The sequence below is a fragment of the Hemiscyllium ocellatum genome, chromosome 4 (assembly GCF_020745735.1).
Source record: "Hemiscyllium ocellatum isolate sHemOce1 chromosome 4, sHemOce1.pat.X.cur, whole genome shotgun sequence".
NCBI lineage: Eukaryota > Metazoa > Chordata > Chondrichthyes > Orectolobiformes > Hemiscylliidae > Hemiscyllium > Hemiscyllium ocellatum.
Window position 1 is genome coordinate 78,006,168 of NC_083404.1, and position 24,837 is coordinate 78,031,004.

Here is a 24,837-nt window from a genome sequence, read left to right on the forward strand (position 1 = left end):
TTTTTTAACACTTCTCCGTTTCTTTGCAGATGATAACACGGGCAAGTCTAATAAAGCTTAAATATCATTAACCTTTAGGTTTTAACTTTGAATAGTTTGATACATGTAAGTTACATGCAGTTTATTTAAATAAAACTGCACGAATAAGCTTGATAATTTTGGAACATGTGGAAGTTTTTATGGTTATTTAAAATATTAATCTTAAAATTCCGGTAAGTTGTACTTGGTCTTGTATAAAAAAGCCTTTTGGGCATAAAATGGCCATAAGATAAGAAAATAGAATTTTGCAGCAAGTTTGAAAATGATGTTGTTCAAGTAAATAAAACTGTGTAGCTGTGAGATGCGAATTTCACTGGTAAACTGGAAAACGACGTTAAAATTACATTTTGGTGGTGAACAGCATATAGCTAACATTTAAAGATTGAATGGATATTTACAACAAAAATCTATTCCTTTAATGAACAAGTTTTCCAATTATGACCAGTAAAGACAATCAAGGATTACATTAGGCCAATTAAAGAGGCATGTAAATTTGCCACAAAAGTAATCTCAAAGTTTGTGAAGATTTTAGAACTTGGAAAAGTAGAAACAAGAAAAAAATTAAGAAATGTGGGAGTAAATTAGGAAGAAACAAAAAAGGTTTGCAAAAGGTTCTATATGTATGTGAAAAGGAAAATATTAGCAAAAGAGGGGTGGCATGGTGGCTTAGTGGTTGACACTGCTACCTCGTGTGGACCCAGATTGGATTGCAGCCTCAGCCAACTGTCTGTGTGGAGTTTGTTCATTCACCCTGTGTCTGTGTGGGTTTCCTCCAGGTGCTCTGGTTTCCTCTGACAATGTGCAGGTTAGATGAATTGGCCATGCTAAATTTCCCATTGTATTCAGGGATATGTGGATTAGGTGCATTCGTCAGGGGAAATATCAAGTAATAGGGTAGGGTATTGGCTTTAAGTGGAATACCTTTTGGAGGGTTGGTGTGGACTTGTTGGGCCAAATGGCCTGTTTCCATATTGTAGGGATTCTATGATTCAATGAAAAACAAATGTGTATCCATTGTAAGTGAGTTAGGAGAATTTATAAACAGGAATAAGGAACTGATAGAGAAGCTAAACAAATACCTGTTGTCCGTCTTCACAGAGAAAGATACTAAAATCTTCCCAGAAATAATCAAGAATTAAAGGTGAAATTGTAGTATATTAATGTATTCTTCAAAGTATTAGAACAGTTAAATGGACTTAAAGTAGATAAATCCCCTGCACTTGATGATATACATCCTAGCATTAAAGAAGTTGGCTGAGGAATTAATCAATGCATTGATGAGCATCTTTTGAAATTCTGGAAATAGTCCTGAAAATTAAAATGAGCTATAACAGATCTATTCACCTCATTTAATTTAATCTGTTTTATTGTTATTATTATGAACCAAGATACGGTGAAAAATGTTGTTTTACATGCCAGCCAGACAAATCATATCTGACATAAGTACAACAGGGTAATAGAACAGAATGCAGAATATGTTGCTACAGTTACAGAGAAGGTGCAGAGAAAGAAGTACTCTCTGATATGAGCGCTCATAAGTCAGATAACAGTGGAAAAGAAGCTGTTCTTAAATTTGTCACAAAAATCTTATTTTTGGCACAAGAAATAACAATGATAGTGGTAAATGATAGTAGGATTGAGCAGATTCAATAAAGGTTTATGAAATGGAAATCATATTACAAATTTGTTAGACTTTTTTAGGGATGTAACCAGCAAAATAGCACAAGGGGAATTAGTAGTCTAGTTAGATTTTCAGATAACATTTAAAAGATCCCAAAGAAGAGGTTAGAAAACAAACTTAGAGTACATGCTACTTGCACCCCAGATATTCACAAACTATATCATTGATATGGATAAGGGAATTAAATGAAATATTTCCAAGTTTGTAGATGATTCAAAACTGTGTGGATTGTGAGTTGTGAGGAGGAAACAAAGACACTTTTAGGGAATTTGGAAAGACAAATTGAGTGGGCATAAAATTGGTCGATGAAATACAATCTGGAGAAATGTGATATTATCAACTTTTGTAGGGAAATACAGAACATTTTTAAAGTGATGACAATCTGGGAAGTATTGACTTTGTTCACGAGTGTTGGAAAATTAGCATGCGGGTACAATAAACAATTAATGAGCCCTTCCTGAAGAAGGGCTCATGCCCGAAATGTCGATTCTCCTGCTCCTTGGATGCGGCCTGACCTGCTGTGCTTTTCCAGCAACACATTTTCAGCAATAAACAATTAAGAATGTAAAAATGGTATGTTGGCCTTCATTACAAGAGGACTTAAGTGGAATAAAGTTATACAGAGCATTGGTGAGTCTAGATCTGGAATATAGTGGCAGATTTGATCGCCTTAGTCAAGAAAAAAATATACTTGTCATTGAGGGATAAACCAAGATTCACCAAATTAATTCCTTGGTTGGAGGAATAGTGCAATGAAAATGTTTGAACTGATTTAACATTTATCCTTATATTTTTTGCAGGGTAGATTCATGGAGCTGGTGCTGATGGTTGTTAGAATCAGGCAACAAAATTCCAGACTAAGAAATAGGCCACTTAAGGACTGAGATAAGGTGGAATTTCTTTACTCTGTGGGTGATGAATCTTTGCAATTCTTTCACTCAAGAGGACTGTTTAGACTTAGTTATTGATATTTTTGGAGTCTGAAAGTTTGCTACTTTATCAAAATCATCAAGGGAAATGGGGATAATGTGGGAAAGGGGTGTTGTAGTTGAAGATCAGCCTGGGCCTAGTTAGATAGTAGGGCATGATTGAATGGCTGAATATCTTGCTCCAGCATTATGTTCTTATCGTATTTCTTGGTTGGATAACTCTGTTGACAGTTTCAAATTATTTAGATTCTGGAAGTATCAGCTTGAAACAGTTGATAGTAATCTTGGCTCTGAACCAGAGACAACAGGTCATGTTGGAGTGCTGTATTTAAACAAGTAGCAGCTTTAAAATCAGTGTTAAAATAAGTTTGCTGCAGTCATCCAAACCAGAAATGAATATAGCTGAGAGGTCTAATACAACATTAACTGAGCAAGTGCTAAATCCTTTTCATCATGTGCCAAATGAATTTATCTCCCAAGAGTTCATTTTATGCCTACAACCAGTTGCCTATCCAGAATTGGAAACTGACCAGCACACGGGTGGATGTGAAATCTTGAACAGTGGCAAATTGACAACTAGAGTTTCTCAACTAACAGATTAGTTGTTGGATGGGAATTTTGGGAGCAGTTTCCAATCAACAAATTGTATGTGGTATTGAGTCTGGGCTGGAGAGAACTCCCTGTGGGAGTGAAAAGAGCAATTTTGCTTTTGCCACACCAACAAGGAAGAAAAACATCCAATTCCTATGTTCCTCATAATTTTATATATCTTGATCAGACCCCCTCCTCAGCTTACTCTGCTCGAAGGAAAATGACCCCAGCTTATCTCGGCTCTCTTCATTGCTGAAACCACTCAAGTGTAAGCAGATACTTCCTAAAATGTGATGACCAGAACTGCACATGGTACTCCAGCTGTCGCCTAGCTAATTCTCATACAGCTCCAATGTAACATTCCTGTTTTCTTTTTATTCAATGCCTTACGTAATAAAAGTAATAACCCCATATGCTTTCTTTACTACTTTATCAATTTGTGCTGTTGTCTTCAAGGAGCTGTAGACCTTCATTCTCTGATCCTCAGTACTTCCCAAGGTCCTTCCATTCATCGTATATTCACCTTGTTAGTCCTTCCAAAACTTGTCACCCTAAAACTTTTTGAGATTAAATTCCATTTGTTATTGTTTTCTCCTTCTGACCAGCCCCATCTATATCATCTTAAGTCTCTCTTCCTCTCTCTTTACTACACTAGCAGTTTTCATGCCCTCTGTAAACTTAGTGATCAAACATTCTGCATTCCTATCTAGATCATGCATGTATCCAATAAATAGCAAGGGACCCATTACCAAACCTTACTGTACGCCACCGGTCTCAGACTTCCAGTCACAAAAACAATACTCAACCATCACCCTCTGCCTGCTGCCACTAAGCCAGTTTTGAATCTAGTTTTTCCAAATTGTCATGGATTCGTGGGCTCTTCCCACTTGATAGTCTTCCATTGTAGACCTTGTCAAATGGCTTCCTAAAGTCCATGTAGATTATAACCACTGCACTATTCTTATTAACACAGGAGGCAATATCTTGAAAAGCTCAATCACACATCTAGAGCATAATATTGACTTGACAAAACCATACTGACTAGCTTTGATTAATACTTGCCTCTCCAAATGGAAATTAATTCTGTCCTTCAGAGATTTTTTCCAAAAGTTGCCTTACTACTGATTTTAGTCTCACTTGCCATTAAATTCCTCATTTATCCCTATCACTCTTCTTGAATAAGAAATACCTCCTGTCAATCCTCCAGTCATCTGATAATAGTGTTCGGGGAGGATTTCAAGATTGATGTTAGGGTCCCTACAATCACCTCCCTTGCTCCAACAGCATCCTGACGTAGATTTCATCAAAGCCTGGAGACCTCTCCAAATGAAAGCTTATTAAAACTGCTAATGCCGCTTCCCTTCAACTAATAATCAGAGTCCAGTTGCCAGCAATCAGCACTTTCCTCTCATGAAACATAAATATTGGTTGTCCCTTTGTTTTGGCATTCTTGCTGAGGAGAAAAATGACAAGGAGAAAAATGTTGTTTTCTCAGCAATACTCAAGATACACTCATTTTTCCCAGTGCCCAAATCCTTAACATTTGAATAAATGGTTTTCCTAATTTAACAGTATCTTATAATTTAATAAATCAACCCTGTTCCACTGAAGTGGAAAATCTTTAAATCCTTTGAGCTGAATTTGGTAAATGTGTCACTGGCTATTCACCAGATTAAAAAAGAGGTGGCCCAACAAGATTAAGTTCCAATTCTGTCTGCCATTCATAAGGGTTCCCAGACCTTTATGGATGAAATCCACCTTTAAGACCTGCCAGCTAATAAAACTGCTGGCAGCTCTTCAATTCCAACAACAGCAATGGGAGTGAATGTCACTACTGGGACTGCAGGGTTCTCATGCAGCGCTGGAGCCTGAAGTTGAGGTAAGTGGTGTGAGTTCACTCAGACCAATTAGATAAACCCTGCTGATAGAGTGGGGTCAATGTGAAATGCAAGGAGGCTCTTACAGCAGTGGTGCTCATCACTGAAATGGCCATTCAAGGGTATCAATTGTTCCGGGCCTTCCATACCCCTATCTGATTCTGGAAGGGGTATTTTGTCCATCCCACTGCATCCTTCCCAATTGCATTAATTCCCACCCACCTCCCAAGTACTCCTGGAGTTGGGGGCATTTTTTTTCTCTTATTTATCTGCTGATGGAAAATGATAGTGAAGTACTTTGAGATGCATAGGAAGTGTAATCCCTCATTCCCACAGCTAAAATGCTCACAATTGTCTAATCTGAATGTCATACCAGTTAAACACAATCCCAATTCTTTGTTCATCAAGAGTCCTTCGTCTCACCTTCCCATCTTCCCTGTGTCACTGCATATCAAGTTTGATTACACTAAAGATGGCATGAATAATAATGGTTTCATTCAGACAGTCATAGAGTCATAGAGATGTACAGCATGGAAACAGACCCTTCGGTCCAACCCGTCCATGCTGACCAAATATCCCAACACAATCTATTCCCACCTGCCAGCATCTGGCCCATATCCCTCCAAACCCTTCCTATTTATATACCCATCCAAATACCTCTTAAATGTTGCAAATGTATCAGCCTCCATCACATCCTCTGGCAGCTCATTCTATATATGTACCAACCTCTGTGTGAAAAGGTTGTCCCGTTGGTCTCTTTTATATCTTTCCCCTCTCACCCTAAACCTATGCCCTCTAGTTCTGGACTCCCCGACCCCAAGGAAAAGTCTTTGCCTATTTACCCGATTCATGCCCCTCATAATTTTGTAACCCTCTATAAGGTCATCCCTCAGCCTCTGATGCTCCAGGGAAAATAGCCCCATCCTGTTCAGCCTCTCCCTATAGCTCAAATCCTCCAACCTTGGCAACATCCTTGTAAATCTTTTCTGAACCCTTTCAAGTTTCACAACATCTTTCTGATAGGAAGGAGACCAGAATTGCATGCTATTTTCCAACAGTGGCCTAACCCATGTCCTGAAAAGGCGCAACAATGACTCAATGATTGTAAGCTAGTCTCACTATGGACTGAGCTGACAAGAGTCCAGAAGCACATAGAAAGACCTAGCAGCTAGACTGGGTCTGGTGGAAGTGGTGCAGGAACTAAATTGAAAGAAAAATACGCTTGACCTCATTTTCTGAAAATGTGTTGCTGGTTAAAGCACAGCAGGTCAGGCAGCATCCAAGGAACAGAAAATTCGACGTTTCGGGCCGGAGCCCTTCATCCGGAATTCCTGATGAAGGGCTCTGGCCCGAAACGTCGAATTTCCTGTTCCTTAGATGCTGCCTGACCTGCTGTGCTTTAACCAGCAACACTTTTTCAGCTCTGATCTCCAGTATCTGCAGACCTCACTTTTTACTTGACCTCATTTTCACCAACCTAACTGTCACAGATCCAACTGTCCATGGCATTATTGGTAGTAGTGACAGTCACAAAGTCCATGTAGAGACAATGTTCTATCTTCACATTGAAAACATCCTGTACCGTATTGTGTGACATTCCCACCATGCTAAATGGAATGGATTCAGAATGGGTTCAGCAACCAAACACTTGGCATCCATGAGATGGTTTAGACCATCAGCAATTATATTCAAACATTGTCTAAAACCGTGGGGCAGCACGGTCGCTCTGTGGTTAGCACTGCTGCCTCACAGTACCAGGGTCCCAGGCTCGATTCCAGCGTCGGGTGACTGCGTGGAGTTTGCACATTCTCACCGTGTCTGCATGGGTTTCCTCTGGGTGCTCTGGTTTCCTCCCACAGTTCAAAGTTGTTCAGGTCAGGTGAATTGCCATGATAAATCGCCCACAGTGTTAGGTGCATAGTCGCAGTGAAATAGATCTGGGTGGGTTACTCTTCGGAGGGTCAATGTGGACTGGTTGGGCCGAAAGGCCTGTTTCTACACTGTAGATAATCTAATCTAAACCTTATGGCGCAGTTTACCTTCACTCTAGCATTACTTTCAAGTCAGGTATGAAACATGGTTCATAGAAGAATAGAGAACAACAAATCAGACCAATCAACCACACCGCCCCGTGGCCCAACATTTCAACTCCCCCCTCCCACTCTGCTGAGGACATGGAGGTCCTGGGCCTCCTTCACCACCACCCCCTCACCACCAGACGCCTGGAGGAAGGACGCCTGGAGGAAGAACGCCTCATCTTCCGCCTCGGAACACTTCAACCACAGGGCATCAATGTGGACTTCAACAGCTTCCTCATTTCCCCTTCCCCCACCTCATCCTAGTTTCAAACTTCCGGCTCAGCACTCCCCCCATGACTTGTCCGGACTTGTCCAACCGGCTTATCTTCTTTTCCACCTATCCACTCCACCCTCTCCTCCCTGACCTATCACCTTCATCTCCTCCCCCACATTGTACTCTATGCTATTCTCTCTCCACCTCACCCTGCCCTAGCTTATCTCTCCATGCTTCCAGCTCACTGCCTTTATTCCTGATGAAGGGCTTTTGCCCGAAACGTCGGTTTCTCTGCTCATTGGATGCTGCCTGAACTGCTGTGCTCTTCCAGCACCACTGATCCAGAATCAGACAAAGCGTCAGGCATAACTTTGCCTTGACACACATCTCCACCAATATTAGAGCAATGTAACTGAGTGAAACATTCATACCCTTGTATTATATTCTTACTTTTTGAATTAATTTTAAAGGTGTGCTCTGTTAGAATTCCGAAAAATCCAATGCACTGGAATGAAATATCTTTGTTTTATATAGCTAAAAAATCTCACAACACCAGGTTTAATTGGAAGCACACTAGCTTTCGGAGTGACGCTGTTTCATCAGGTGATAGTGGAGGGCTCAATCAGAACACAGAATTTATAGCAAAAATTTACAGTGTGATGTAACTGAAATTATATATTGAAAAATCATTTCTCAATTATACATTTATAGATGTATAATTTCAGTTACATCACACTGTAAATTTTTGCTATAAATTCTGTGTTAGGATTGAGCCCTCCACTATCACCTGATGAAGGAGCATTGCTCCGAAAGCTAGTGTACTTCCAATTAAATCTTTGGACTATGACCTGGTGTTGTGTGATTTTTAACTTTGTACATCCCAGTCCAACACCGGCATCTCTAAATCATTGTTTTATATAAGTATACCTTTTAGATGTGCACGTAATACAACTTTATTTTTTCCCAGCAAGGCCACGAATTACTTCGGAACCACAGGATGTGGATGTAACCTTCGGAAATACTGTCTACTTTACCTGTAGAGCTGAGGGGAATCCCAAGCCTAAAATTGTCTGGCTACATAATAAGTGAGTATCTTGGAAAATGTTGTGGGTTTTAATTTTAGTGCTGAGATCTGTCAGTAAGTGATCTTCTTTAAATAGAGTCTTTATTCATTAGCACAGATGGCCCTTAATGATTATTTATAAATAATAGAAGTTTAATGAGAAGCACTTATAATACAGTATGAGCAAATTGTTAATGTTGAATTGAAATTCTGTCGAAATACGATCTTACACTGCAATCCAAAGTATTCAAGCAGCATGCAAATTAACTTAATTAAAATAGCCAGAGTGTTTTTGATCAAAGCATTGTAAGGATGAAATAAAAGACTACTACTTTCTAATTTTTACTTCGGCTTTTTTCAGTGCATTATGACAAAGGTCAAAACAAAAATTTCAGAAATAAAAATGCCATTTTTTCCAACTGAAGCTCACCATTTTTAAACTGAAAGCTTGATTTTCATTGAATACCATTCTCACAAATTTTTAGCCTTAAAAGTAGAGCAAAAAGTTAACATTTCATGGACTATGAAGTTATTTTGAAACAAGACAAATTGCTAACTGCTCTTTCTTTCTCCCAACATTGTCAGCAACTACCTATTATATCAGGAATCAAGAAATGCAAAAACAGAGGCTGTTGCTTGCCCTTGTTTTACTTCAGGGCTTTAGATAACTTAAAAGAATGCCTAATGAGGCCAGAGTTTTCCCTTTTGTATTCAGGTGGTAATATTTAACCTTTTTGGTAACTAACATATTGCTTTTCTATGCTATTTATGGAATTGGTATTAAAATCGTCAAATAATGTATCAAACAATAATATAAATAACCTCATAGAATTATCCAAAGACTCGTGATGTTGATAATCAGATGCAATTAGAGGTTGGAAAGGCCCCCATTCTCTGAATTCTATTTAAGTGATCATTTTTTCCCAGTTGTAAGTATTATTTTCTTACGTATTGGCAATGTGCCAGTATACCAGAATTTCAAAATTGAGTGGAGAAACCTGAATAAAAACAGCCTGTTCACGTTCAAAATTAAGATGATCTAGATTTTTTTCAGAAAATTAAAGTGTAATCCTCAGATATAAGATTCAGACTCGATATAATTCCATAATAAAATAGAAAAAAAGGTTACATCTGCTAAAGTCTCCTTTGCAATCTTTAGTTTGATCTAATGTTCCGATGAGATAACAATGTTGTCAGCTTAAAATAATATTATGCACAGTGTTCCAAAATATTGGTACCTTGGTTTATAGGATCTCACTTCGCTACTCCAGAAAAATAATAGCCAGATGTAGAGCTCTCCTGAATCTACATACACTCATTCCTGTATCTGTACTTTTGCAAGTGTTTTGTTTGCACGTTGGTATACACAATTGTTTGCCATAATAAATTGAAGTATTTCCCTACTGTTTTCTAACAAAGTTTTCTGACAGAAAAAAATATAATCTTCAAAATTTAAGATCGTTTTCACTTTAAATGTTCAGCATTTTATTTTTATCATGAAAGAATTTTGGAATGCTTTGAAAACTATGATTTCCTGACATTTTCAACATTTTTCTTTGGTGACATGATTTTAAAATGGTCTATCGCATTGCTTTCTCTCTACAAATATCTAATTAGGATGTGAATGGTGTAGCCGTTCACAAATGGAATATAAAAAGGGAATAATCTACTCAATCCCTTGAGCCTGCTGCACCTTTCAATTAGCTTGTGATTGATCTGCTCCTCGGAGCAATTTTCCTATTGTCTCCTAACACCCTTATCATTGCCAACTATCTATATTGTTTCTTCACTTGAAGTTATCTTCATTGATTCCTTTAAGGAGTTTTGATCATTTTCAATACCTTTGGTAAAGTACAATATGTTTTTAATCTTCCAGTTCAACCAAGTGATAGCCTAACAAACATCTGCCAATGTCAATATGAAATAATCCATGGTTGAGTGGGTAATTGTTCAGAGATGACTTTATGTTCGTCTCTGAGTTAACTTCTTGAGTAAGAAGTTTAGAATCTCAAATCACAACTACAAGATCCAAGCACGTAATCTAGGTTGCCACCCAAGTGCTTTTCTATGAGAGCTCTGGCTGTTGAAATTCACAACTGATCTGCTCAATGTGGGAAGGTCAGTAGTGAGTCAGGAGACCATGTAGTACCTGACCATGAGTCCTTATCTCAGCTACTACATTGGAATCTCCATACTGGCTTTCCCACATGAAATAATGGCAAATCTATTAAAAGAACATTTCTAATATAAGGAACCACATCAGGCATCAGAATGGATGAGTTATTCATTGATCGCAGATGGTGTAGCAACGACAGGAATGAAATATGGACCTGGAAACACCTTCCAGACCTCTAGTCCTTACCTGGATATCATAGAATAACAAAGAACAAAGAGCAATTCAGCATAGATTCAGGCCCTTTGGTCTTCCAAGCCTGCGCCGATACATTTTGCCCTTCCATATTAAAACTGTCTTCACTTCCAGGATCCCATATTCCTCTATTCCCTTCCTATTCTTGTATTCCTCCAGGTATTTCTTGAATTCTGCTGTTGTGTGTCTGCTTCCATTTCCTCCACTGGCAGCACTTTCCAGGCACTCACCACCCTTTGTGTGAAAACCTTGCCTCACGCATCTCTTTTAAGCATTCCATTGCACTGCACCTTGAATCTCTGTCCCTAATAATTGACCCCTCCACCCTGGGCAAACGCCTCATTCTTTCCACTCTGTTCATGCCATTCACAATCTTGTAAAGTTCTGAACAGGTTACCTCTCAACCTCCTGTATTTCAGTGAAAAGAAACCCAGTCGATCCAACCTTTCTTCATAGCTAAAATCCACCATACCAGGCAATATTCTGGTAAATCCTTTCTGTACCCTCTCCAAATATCCCCATCCTTCTGGTACTATGGTGACCAGAACCATATGCAATACTCCAAGTCTGGCCTAGCTAAAGTTCTATAAAGCTGCAGCATAGCTTGCCTATCCTTGCACTCAATGCCCCTTCCAGTGAAGGCAAGCATGCCATAGACTTCTTTTACTACTTTTTCTACCTGTGCTGCCACCTTCAATGATCTGTGGACCTGCAGACCGAGATCCCCTGCATATCAGTACTTTCAGGGGTTCTGCCATTCACTGTATAAATTCCATCTGGACTTGACTTTCCAAAACATATTACCTCACATTCGTCCAAATTGAACTCCATGTGCTATTTTTCTGCCAATGCCTCCAACCGATCTGTAATCTGCTGTACCCTCTGATGATCCTCCTCACTATTTGCAACACCACCAATCTTTGTATTGTCTGCAAACTTAATAATTAAACCAGCTACATTTTCCTCCAAATCATTTATGTAGTCCACAAGCAACAGAGGTCCCAGCACTGATCCCTGTGAAACGCCACTCGTCACAACTGTCCATTCCAAAAACCATCCTTCCACCGCTACTCTCTGTCTCCTATGACTAAGCCGTTCTGTATCCATCCTGCCAACTCACCCTTGATACCATGTGACTTTACCTTTTAAACCAGCCTGCCATGAAGGAACTTGTCCAAAGCTTTACTGAAGTCCTGGAGACAACATCAATTGCTTTTCCTTCATCAATCATCTTCAAAACCTTCTAGAAAAACTCAATCAAGGTAGTGAGACACAACCTTCCCCGTACAAAACCGTGCTGTCTATCATGAATTAGTCCATTCTCTTCCAAATGCACATAGAACCAATCCCTATTGTCTTTTCCAGTAATTTCCCTACCACCCACGTGAGAGCCGCAGGCTTGTAAATTCAGCATTATCTGTGTTACCCTTCTTAAACAATATGACAATGATGGCTACTCTGCAGTCTTCTGGGACCTCACCTGTGTCCAAAGAGGGTATGAAGATGCCTGTAAATGCTCCAATAATTTATTCACTTACCTCCCTTAATATTCTGTGATAGATACTATCAGGACCCGGGGACTTAACTATCTTAATACTTTTTAAGACACACGACACCTCTTTCTTTTCAATAGCAACTTAGCTGAAAGAGTCGACATTCCTTTCCCTGAGATCATTCTCCACCAATTCCTTCTCTTTGGTCAATACCAACATAACATGCTAAGGAGGGACTGCAATGTGCTTAGGGTTGACAAGGATAGGAGGAAGAGATCAGTCTTTCAGACCAAGCAGGATTTGGTAGAAGTGGCCAAAGAAGTTAATGACAGGACTCTTGGTGTTCAAACTCGGATATAGAGCCCAGGCACTAGGAGGACAGGAAAAGAAAGTGACATAAAATCCCAACTTACTTGACATCCTCCTTCACTTCTCTGACAGTGTCGCTCATTTCACTGTCTTCAAGCACATCTTCAACTCATTTAATGTCTTCTAGCACATCCTTAACTCATTCCACTGGCTTCAAGCGTATCTTCATCTCATTCCAGTGTCTTTCGGCACATCCTCAACTCATTTCACTGTCTTCAATCACCACCTCAACTCATTATACTGTCTTCAAGCACATCCTCAATTCATTCCACTGTCTTCAAACACATCCGCAACTCATTCCACTGTTTTCCGGCACATCCTCAACTCTTTTTACTGTCTTCAATCACCTCCTCAACTCATTCCACCATCTTCCAGCACATTCCCAACTCATTTCACTGTCTTCAATTACCACCTCAACTCATTCCACTGTCTTCAAACACATCCTCAACTCATTCCACTGTTTTCCAGCACACCCTCAACTCATTCCACTGTCTTCAAGTACCTCTTCAATTCACTCCACTGGCCTCCAGCATATCCTCAACTCATTCCAGTGGCTTCAAGCACATCTTCACATCACCATCTGACAGATTTACCTTTTGAGACCCTTATTTTATACTCTGTTTTGAAGTTCACTTCTCTGACACGTTTGTTTCAGCATTAAATGTTCAAAGGTGTTTATTTTCATTACTGTAACACAGGTTTTTGTATGAGGGAACAGCTTCTGATTTCTCGCTGAACTTCTTCCAATGCTTATATAGTCACAAAGTCTCAGTGATCCAGATTAAATACAGTATTCAAATTGTTATTTGAATGTTTATAATTTTGGGTAAGACTTATTTTTTTTTGTGTTGCTATATAATTCAATTTGTAATTGGCTGTGTAGATGCCTGCTTTATATTGTTTGGAAGTTTTGATTAAAATAAGGCACCTAAGGTTTGTTTTTCAGCTTTTCACTGAATGTATCAAAACCACTGTTGGAATACAAATAGTGCACTTTTTTTTGCCGCTTGCTTTACATTCCATATGTCTGTGTTCAATTTCAGCCAATATTTTACTGCTAAATTACATACCTTCTATAACTAATTTTGTAATTTCTAATCAATTTTTTTCATCTCCACTGCGCTATTTTCTTTGCCCTATCATCTGCATTTTTTTACCGTCTTCCATCGAGTTTCAGAATCCAAATCATTGCTATTCCTGGAGCACTATAATTAATACTTCAGTTTTCCCCATCTTAGCATGCTATTGTAATGAGTACCATTTTTGACCTTCAGATAACCATGGAGTTCCACATCTTTAAGCCTAACTATTATATTTTAAATGGAATGTAGTAAAATGTCTTTGAATGTCAAGGTACAGCACATTATAGAGCTGGATATAGTCTACTTAGGTTGTCAATTCCTCAGAAATTAAAGTGGTTATTTAAGCATCTGTTGCTGTTTTGCCTTGTTTGTTTCATGAATGTAAACTATTTGCAAAGTTACTCTCAATGATCAATATATTATTTTACAATGAGTTCAAGTACAACTATTTGATTTTTTGTATCGTTTTTATACTTATTTGAACAGGGATAACATATTAGCTTGATTACATTTACTGGCTTGTCCCCAGTGCACAGTGACTCCTGCATCAGTCACCAACCCCATCAAAATTCTACTAAATCACCATTTAGTTTTCTCTACTCTTGTGGAAATGGTTCACATCTCTCCTCATTAGTATTCCTTCTTACCCACTGCATTGTTCTGGTGATTCAGACTAACTGATCTTGATGACTTTGATTTCTACGAAGGTGCACTTAAAACTGCATATATTACTGCGTCCTGTTCATTCCTTTTTGCTTTATATTCTGTACTGCTATTTATAGAGCACAAAACACTATTACCTTATTTTATTACTTTATTCAACTGCTGTGACCAAGAAATTATACATGGAAGAATGCCATGTTTCTGGCAGCATGCATTTGTAAGTATACTGACTACTTCTAGTCTTCCATTTTAGAAGTCAAGGTCTCAGTTCCAAACATGCAATTGAAAACCATTTTCCAAAACATAATGCTTGGTTCTGTGGCAGTTGTAGAATCGTTTAGCTGTACAGTAGGGAAACAGATCCTTCCGCCCAACACAACCATTCTGACGAGATATCCAAAATTAATCTCGTCCCATTTGCCAGCATTTGGCCTACATCCCCCTAAACCATTCCTATTAATTTATCCATCCAGATGTTTTTAAAACTTTGCAACTGTAATAGCCTCCAGCACTTCCTCTGGCAGCTCATTCCGTATACACACCACTCTATGTGTGAAGAAATTGCCTCCTGGATCCCTTTCAAATTTTTCCCCTCTCACCTTAAACCTGTGCTGTCTGGTTTTGGACTCCCCCACCCCGGGGAAAAGACCTTGCCTATTTATCCTATCCATGCCCCTTATGATTTTATAAATCTCTATAAGGTCACCCCTCGTCCTCCAACACTCCAGAGAAAATAGCCCCAGCTTACTCAGCCTCCCCCAATAGTTCAAACCCTCCAACCCTGGCAACATTCTTTGTAAATTGTTTCTGAACCCTATCAAGTTTCACAACATCTTTCCTACAGCAAGGAAACTAGAATTGCATGCAGTATTCCAAAAGTGACCTAATCAATGTCCGCAATATACCTGAAAATGTGTTGCTGGAAAAGCGCAGCAGGTCAGGCAGCATCCAAGGAACAGGAGATTCGATGTTTCGGGCATTAGCCCTTCTTCAGGAAAGGATTCCTGAAGAAGGGCTTATGCCCGAAACATCGAATCTCCTGTTCCTTGGATGCTGCATGACCTGCTGCACTTTTCCAGCAACACATTTTCAGCTCTGATCTCCAGCATTTGCAGACCTCACTTTCTCCTCCACAGTATACCTACCAACTCCTAACTCAATGCTGTGACCAATAAAGGAAAGCATACCAAATGCCGCCTTCACTACCCTGTCTACCTGGGACTCCACTTTCAAGGAGCTATGAACTTGCACTCCAAGGTCTCTTTGTTCAGCAATATTCTCCAGGACCTTACCATTATGTTTATAAGTCCTGCCTTGATTTGCCTTTCCAAAATGGAGCATCTCATATTTATCTAAATTAATTATGGATGGTACGGTGGCTCAGTAGTTAGCACTGCTGCCTCAGTGCCAAGTACCCGGGTTCACTACCAGCCTCGGTTGACTGTGTGGACTTTGCATGTTCTCCCTGTGTTTGTGTGGGTTTCCTCTGGATGCTCCGGTTTCCTTCCACAATCCAAAGATGTGCAGGTCAGATGAATTGACCAAGCTAAATTACCCATAGTGTTCAAGGATATGGAGGTTAGGTGCATTAGTCAAATGTGGAGTAGTAGGGTAGAGGAATGGGGCTGGGTGGGATACTCTTCAGAGGGCCAGTGTGGAGTTGTTGGGCCAAATGGCCTGTTTTCACCATGTAGGGATTCTATGATTCTAAACTGCACCTGCCACTCCTTGGTCCATTGGCCCATCTGATTAAGGTTGGGTTGTATCCTGAAGTAACCTTCTTCATTGTCCACTACATCTCCAATTTTGCTGTTATCTGCAAACTTACTAATCACACCTCCTCTATTCACATCCAACTCATTTATTTAAATAACAAAAAGCAGTGGGACCAGCACCGATCCTCGTGGCACACTGCTGGTCCCAGGCCTCCAGCCTGAAAAGCAACCCTCCACCATCACCCTCTGTCTTCTACCTTCAAGCTAGTTCTGTATCCAAATGGCTAGTTCTCCCTGTATTCCATGAGATCTGACCTTGCTACCCGGTCCATCATGAGGAATCTTGTCAAACACCTTACTGAAGTCCATATAGATCATGTCCACCACTCTGGCCCCATCAATCCTTTTCATTACTTTTTCAAAAAACTCAATCAAGCTAGTGAGATACGATTTCCCATGCACAAAACCATGTTGACTATCCCTAATCAGTCCTTGCCTTTTCAAATACATGTAAATGCTATCCCTCAGATTCGCTCCAACAATTTACCCACCACTGATCTCAGGCTCACTGGTCTGTAATTTCCTGGCTTTTCCTTACCACCTTTCTTATGTTGTGGCACTACATTAGCCAACCTCCAGTCTTCTGACATCTCACCTGTGGCTACTAATGATACCAATATTTCAGCAAATAGCCCAGCAATAACTTCCCTAGCTTCCCACGGAATTCTAATGTTCACCTGATCAGGGCCCAGGGATTCATCCACCTTTACCCATTTTAAAACAGTCAGCACTTCCTCCTTTGTAATGTAAACATTTTTCAAGATGATATTTATTTTCTCATGTTATTTATCTTCTATATCCTTCACCACAGTCAACACTGATATGAAATACTTGTTTAAGACCTCCCCCATCTCCTGCAGTTCCACAGAAAGGCGGCCTTGCTCATATTTAAGAGGCCCTATTCTCTCCCTTATTACCCTTTTGCCCTTAACACATTTATAGAATCCCTTTGGATTCTCCTTAACTCTTTGCCAAAACTATCTCATGTCCCCTTTTTGCCCTCCTGATTTCCTTCTTATGCAAACTCCTGCTGCCTTTATTTTCTTCTCAGGATTCACTCAATCTCTGCTGTCTATACCTGACATAATTCCTTCTTTTTCTTGACCAAAACCAAAATTTCTCTGGTCATACAACACTCTCTATTCCTACCAACCTTGCCCTTTATCCTAACAGGAGCATACTGTTTCTGGACTCTCATTATCTCATTTTTGAAGGCTTCCCATTTTCCAACCATCCCCACCGACCAAACATCTTCTAAAAATTCTTGCCTAATACCTTCATCATTGGCTTTCCTCCAACTTAGAACTTTAAGTTTTGGATCCAGTCTGTCCTTTTCCATCACTATTTTAAAACTAATAGAATTATGGTCACTAAATCCAAAGTTCGCCCCCACTGACAACTCAGTTACCTGCCTTGCCTTATTTCCCAAGGGTCAGTCAAATTTTGCACCTTCTCTACTAAGTATATCCACACACTGAATCAGAAATAAGGTGCTAATTTCTGAGTTCCATCCAAATAACTTCCCTGGACATTTTCCCATGAACATCCTTCCTAAATACAGATACAATGTTATTCCTAATCAAAAACATCACTCCCTTCCTCTCGTGCCCCCTTTGTACTTTTCCTATAGCATCTATACCTTTGGAACATTAGGCTGCCAGTCCCATCCATCCCTAAACCACTTCTCTGTAATCACCATGATATCCCAGTTCCATGTCGCCAACAATGCCCAGAGTTCATCTGCCTTACCTGTTAGACCTCTTGCATTGAAATAAATGCAGTTTAATTTATTAGTCCCAACTCGTTCTCTGCTTTGTTCCTGCCTGCCCTGACTCTTTGACTTGCTCCTTTTCCAATTACTGCTGTAATGAGCTGTTTGTTTTGCATATTATTTATTACTGATAGCTTTTGAGGTCAAAATGTTGACATTGCTGCTGGTCATATTAGCAATCATCTCCTGATGTGTTTGTTTTATATGCATTTGTTTATTAGTTTAACTGAGTTTTAAATTGGTTAAGATCTTCAAACAACAGTGGGTACAATGTGAAGCATCTGCGAGGCTGAATGGATCATGTATAGCACATAAAGATGTGGTCCCTATGCAGGCTAAGACTCCACAGTCAACGAAGGAGTGGACTATCAGCAGTCAGAGTAAGAGGATTAGGTAGGTAGTGCAGGAGTCCCCTTTGGTCATTCCCCTGCAGAACAGACATATTGTTTTGGATACTGTTTTTTGGTGAGCATCAATTCTGATGAACAGTCTCTGGACTCGAAATGGTAACTCTGCATTCTTCCCACAGATGCTGCTAGACCTGCTGAATTTCTTTGGAATTTCTAGTTTTTTTACAACATGCTTTGCTGGGTACGAATGTAGGAGTAATTGGGTGAAGGCTGTAGTAATAGGAGATTTGACGACAGCTGAGACTCCAGAATGGTAAATAGCTTCCTGGGTGCTAGGGTTAAGGATATTTCCATGTAGCGATTGGACGTTCTGGAGGGTGAACAGCCAGTGGTCATGGTGTACATCAGTACGAACAACATACGTTATAAAAGGGATAAGACACTAAAATTAGAATGCATGGAGTTAGGAAGCAAGTTTAAAACATCAAACCTCAAAGGTAGTGATCTCAGATTGAAAATGTGAGTTAAAGTTGATGTTTGGACTGTGGGTAATGGCTTGTGTTAAAAGGAAAAACTGAACAAACAACCTTTTGTTTATTTGTGAGGCCAGACCAGGAAGTTCATTGAAAGTTGGTTAATGATCAAGGTTCTGCAGCTGTTTTATCACTGGAGAAGAGCATTATGTTTAAACAGATAATAGCAGTTATCTATTAACATGGTCAATACCTGGGGATTAGTTCCAGCTAGCCTGGAAAAGATCTAATGCTGGATGAGTGGTTAACACTGCTGCCTCACAGTGTCAGAGACCTGGGTTCGATTCCCACCTTGGGCGATTGTCTGTGTGGAGTTTGCACATTCTCCCCATGTCATAGTGGGTTTCCTCCGGGTGCTCCGGTTTCCTCCCATTATCCAAAGATGTGCAGGTCAGGTGAATTTGTCATGCTAAATTGCCCATAGTGTTAGGTGAATTTGTCAGGGGTAAATATAGGGTGGGTGAATAGGTCTTGGTGGGTTACTCTTTGGAGGGTCAGTATGGACCTGTTGGACTAAATGCCTGTTTTCATACTGTAGGGAATCTAATCTAAAGCTTAAGCATATGGCAAATATTGAATGATAACTGGGATCTTGTGGCAGAGCTGGTTTGTCTGTCAGGGAATGGTCAGAGTTTGAGTTGTGTTTTGGTTGGTGTTTTCTGTGAGAGAAAAAAAAATCTGGCTGTTGATGCTAAAGGATGAAGGTTTGAAAGCTCCCTGCCTAACCTCCCGGAGCAGCTCTTGGAAACCTAGAGAAGACAAAACCATGTTATAAATGTTACTGACTATATAGGTGAACTGAAAAGCTCACTCTGATCAACACCTTAAAAAAAAACTAAGATGACATCATCTATACCTGTGGAACAATATACTTTGAAAACCACTCATGTAATCTGGCCAATTTTGCTATTCTATTTATCCCTGTGTGTGTTTGTTTGTCTGCCTGTCTTTGTGTGAATAGGGCTAAAAACACAGGTTTTGAGTTTAAGCCATAGACAAATTGGATTTTTCTGCGCTTGGATTTTGTTCTGATTAAGGTAGTGTTTAAAAATTTTTGTAAGATACAAACTAGTATCTGGAGTTGATTATTTGCAGGGTCTGGGATTGGTTTTTCAAAAGTCTGGTTAGGAACCATTGAGGTCAATTTTGATTACCTTTGAAGATTTTATGTTTACTGTGTTGCAAATACAGAGATAGAAAAGCTGATGTCTTCTCTATGCTGTTACATTGGGCAGGACCAGAACTAATGTCCTATAAGGAGTATTTGCTAGTGTGGTTTAAACTTCAGTGGAAGAAGTTTGGTGACCTATACAGGGAGACAAAAAAAGAAGGAAACAAGGGCAAAAACAAAAACAGATTGGGAAATAAGAGAAGTGATAGGCAGAGAATTCAAAGGCAAGAATCAAACAGGGCCACGATGCAAAATAGTACAAACAGAACTGGAATGCCAAAAAGAACAGCCTTGTGTCTTAATGAGTGGAGCATTTGTAATGAAGTGCATGAATTAATTATGCAAATAGATATAAGTGGACATGATATAGCTTGGATTGTGAAGATGTGACTTCAGGTGAAGTAAATAATCAATTTTCAGGAAGGTCAGGCAAAAAAGAAAAAGAGACTGGGTAGCATTGAAGGTTAAAGAGGAAATTAATGGAATAATAATATCCCTGGTGAAGTGAAATCTGTATGGATAGAGCTTAGAAACTCCAAGGGGCAGAAAATTATAGTTGAGGTTGTATATAAACTCCAAACTGTAGTAGTAGTGTTAGGGATGGCATTAAACAGGAAATTAGAAATGCATGTAAAAAGGTCAGCCGTAATTAGATAAGCTAAATCAAATCAGTAACAATACTGTAAAGGAGGAATTCCTGGAATATGTAAGAGATGGGTATCTGGATCAAAATATAGAGGAACCAACTATTAAACAACCCATCCTAGACTAGGCACTGTGTAAGGAGAAATGAATAATTTGCAATTTTGCTGGGCTTCTTGAGGAAGAGTAGTCGCAATATGATAGAGTTTTTCATTAAGATGAAAATGGCATAATCAATTCTGAGACTAGGGTCCTGAATCTAAATAAAGGAAACTATGATGCCATGCAAGCTGGGGAAATGTTAGGTAAAGGATTGACAGTGGATAGCAAACATTTGAAGAATGCATGGATGAACTGTGACAATTGTTCATTTCCATCTGGTATGAAAATAAATGAAGAAAGATGGTCTGATCATGACCAGCACGGGAGATTAGTGATTGTATTTGATCCAAGGAAAGAGCATATTCATTGGTCAATAAGAAACAGCAGACATGAAAATTGGGAGCAGTTTTAATTTTGGCAAAGGAGGGTAAAGGGATTGGTTATGTGGGGGGGGAAATAGAGAAAAGGAGTAACTTATGAGGAGCATGCAAACTGATTGTAAAAGCTTCTTTGATATGTGAAGAGAAAGAGATTAGTATAGGTCCTTTGTAGTCAGAAGCAGGGGAAAAAATGTTGCAGACCAAGAGATGGCAAATCAATTAAATACAAACTTTAATTTTCTCTTAACAAAGGCTGCAAACATTTTGGATCCTATGATATGGGGACAGTGAAGGATTTCAGTATTAATAGGAAATAGTGTTGGCTAAATTGATAGGTGTAAAGGCTGATAAATCCCAGAACCCAATAACCTACATCTCATCATATTTTAAGAAGTGGCTGTAGAATTAGTGAATGCATTCTTGATCATTTTCCAAGATTCTACACTTTCTGGAGCAGTTTATACAGTTTGGAGAGCAGTGAATGTAACTCCGCTGTTTAAATGGGGCTAGAGACAACAAGGGGATTATAGGCTGGTGAGTCTGGCATCAGTTGTAGGGTTGTGGAATCCATTATGAAATTAATAATAGCTGAGCACTTGAAAAACTATGACAGGATCATATGGAGACAGCTCGATTGAGGAAATGGAAATCACATTTGACAAATCTGCAATAATTCTTTTGAGAAGGTAACTCATTGAATTGATAAGGTGGAGCCAGTAGAATTGGTTTGCATGAAGGCTTTTGATAAGGTTCCACAAAACACATGTGATTGGGGCTTAGTTACTGACAAAGAACTGGTTGGCAAACTGGAAACAAAGAGTAAGAATAAATGGGTATTTTTCTGAGTGGCAGGCAGTGACATGTGGGATATCACAGACGTCAATGCTTGGATCCTGGTTATTCACAATGTATATTTATGATTTAGATGTGAGAACTAAATATAATATCTTCAAGTTTGCAGATGACTCAAAGCTTGGTTGGAAGGTGAACTGTGAAGAGGATCTAGGGATATTTCAGTGTGACTTGGACAACTTGAATGAGTGGGCAAATGCATGGCAGACACAGTATAATGTGGATAAATGTGAGGTCATTCAATCGATAGCAAAAACTGGGAGGTAGATTATTATCTGAATGACAACAGATTGGGAAAGTGGTAGGTGCAGTGAGCCCTCAGTTTCTTTGTACACCAGTCACTGAAAGCAGGCATACCGGTGCAGCAGGCAGTGAAGAAAGCAAATGGTTTATTGGTTTTCATAGTGAGAGGATTCAAGTACAGATCAAGGCTGTTTTGCTGCAATTGTGCAGGGCCTTGGTGAAACCAACCTAGAGTGTTACGTGTAGTTTTTGTTTCCTTCTAAGTATGGAGAGAGTGCAATGAAAGTTTAGAACACACCCTTCAATCCACCAAGACGGCGCCGACACATGGTGCCCTTCCAAACTAAGAACCATTTGCCTCTATGTGGTCCATCTCCCTCTATTTCCTGCCTGTTCATATATCTATCAAGATGCCTCTTAAACATTAATATTGCAATAATGTCCACCCACCACCTCTGGCAGCACATTGCAGGTACTTACCACCCTCTGTGTAAAAAAAAACTTGCCTCTTATATCTGCCCTCTTTTTACCTTAAAAATGAACCCTACAAATTGACATTTCTAGCCTGGCTAAAATGTTCTGACTATCCATTCTATCCATGACTCTGATAATTTTGTAAACCTCTATCAGGTCACCCGTCCTCCTCTGATGATCAACTGAAAAGGGACCAATCTTTCCTCATAGTTAATGCCCTCAAGACAAGGCAATATATTGATAAACCATTTGTGCACCTTCTCCAAGACTTCCACATCTTTCTGATAGTTTGACAATCAGAAAACATACACAATATTTCAAATATAGCCTAACTAAAATTCTACATAGCTGCAACATGACTTGCAAATGTTTATACTTTATGCCCCGAGCAATGAAGACAAGTATACTATATGTCATTCTTGACCCCCTGTGTTGTCAATTTCAGGGAACTGTGGACCTGTACACCTAGCTCGTTCTACGTGTTGATGCTACTAAGGATTGTGACTGTTACTGTATACTTCCATCATTCATTAGATCTCCCAAAATGCATCACTTTGCATATGTCTGAATTAAATTCCATCTGCTATTTCTCTCCTCAAGTCTTCAACCTATCTATATTGTGACGTATCTCCTGCAGTCCTCCTCACTATCTGCAGGTCCCCCAATCTTTGTGTCATCCTTACTAATCAGGCCATCTACATTCTTCTCAAAATCATTCATAGATATTACAACCAACAGGGGTCTCAGTAATGATCCCTGTGGAATATAACCGGTCACAGATGCCCAACCAGAAAAACATCCTTCCAACACATTCTCTTTTCTGTGACTAAGCCAGTACTGTACTCATTTTACCAACTCAGTGCAGATCCCATGTCACTTCACCTTTTTCATCAGCCTACCCTGAGTGACCTTGTCAAAAGCCTTGCTAAAGTCTATATAAACATCTACTTCCTTACCCTCATCAGTCATCTTTGTCACTTCCTCAAAAAAACTCAATGATGTTTGTGAGACATGATCTTCCCCATCCAAAACCTTGCTGCCTATTTGCTAATAAGTCTACATTTTCCCTATAGTCCTATTCTAAGAAACTTCTCCAATCATTCCCCTACCACTGACATAAGGCTTACCGGCCTGTAAAATCCCAGATTATTCCTGTTGGATGTCTTAAACAAAGGAACAATGTTGACTTTTCTCCAGTCCTCTGGGAACATTGCCTGTGATGAAAGAGGACACAAAGATTTAGTACAAGGCCCCCATAATTTTCTCACCTGCTTCCCTCGGCATTCTGGGATAGATCCCTTTCCGACTTGGGAGTTGACCAGCTTAATGCTTTTCAAAACTCCCAACATCAACTTTTTTATTATGTATTGACATGCCCCTCCTGAGACTCACCATCCACCCTCTCCTTTTTGAATACTGATGCAAAGTATTAGTTGAGGACCTCACCCACTTCCTCTGGCTCCATGCATAACTCCCTCCTTTGATCTTGCGAGGACCTACTTTTCCCTCGATATTGTCATGCTTCTTATATAAATGTATATAAAACATTTTGGGATTTTCCTTACTCCTGTTTGCCAAAGGCATTTCATGGCTCCTTTCATAGAGACATTGAGTCATAGAGATGTACAGCATGGAAACAGACCCTTCGATCCAACCTGTCCATGCCGACCAGATATCCCAACCCATTCTAGTCCCATCTACCAGCTCCCAGCCCATATCCCTCCAAACCCTTCCTATGCATATACCCATCCAAATGTCTCTTAAATGTTGCAATTGTATCAGCCTCCACCACATCCTCTGGCAGCTCATTCCATACATGTACCATACTCTGCTTGAAAAAGTTGACCCTTAGGCCTCGTTTATATCTTTCCCCTCTCACCCTTAGCCTATGCCCCTCTAGTTCTGACTCGCCAACCCCAGGAAAACACTTTGTCTATTTATCCTATCTATGCCCCTCATGATTTTGTAAACCTCTATAAGGTCACCTTCAATCTCTGACATTCCAGGGAAAACAGCCCCAGCCTGTTCAGGCTCTCCCTGTAGCTCAGATCCTCCAACCCTGGTAACATCCTTGTAAATCTTTTCTGAACCCGTTCA

At 39.7% G+C, this 24,837-nt stretch overlaps 1 protein-coding gene across 1 annotated transcript in view; it reads left to right on the forward strand.

Moving 5' to 3' along the window:
* The window catches only part of LOC132814373 (peroxidasin homolog), a 590,104-nt gene that overhangs the window by 340,857 nt on the left and 224,410 nt on the right, over positions 1 to 24,837 (forward strand). Inside the window, exon 8 of the mRNA XM_060823479.1 lies at positions 8,377 to 8,494. Coding sequence (XP_060679462.1) covers positions 8,377 to 8,494 — 118 coding nt within the window. The remainder of the gene's footprint in view (positions 1 to 8,376; positions 8,495 to 24,837) is intronic.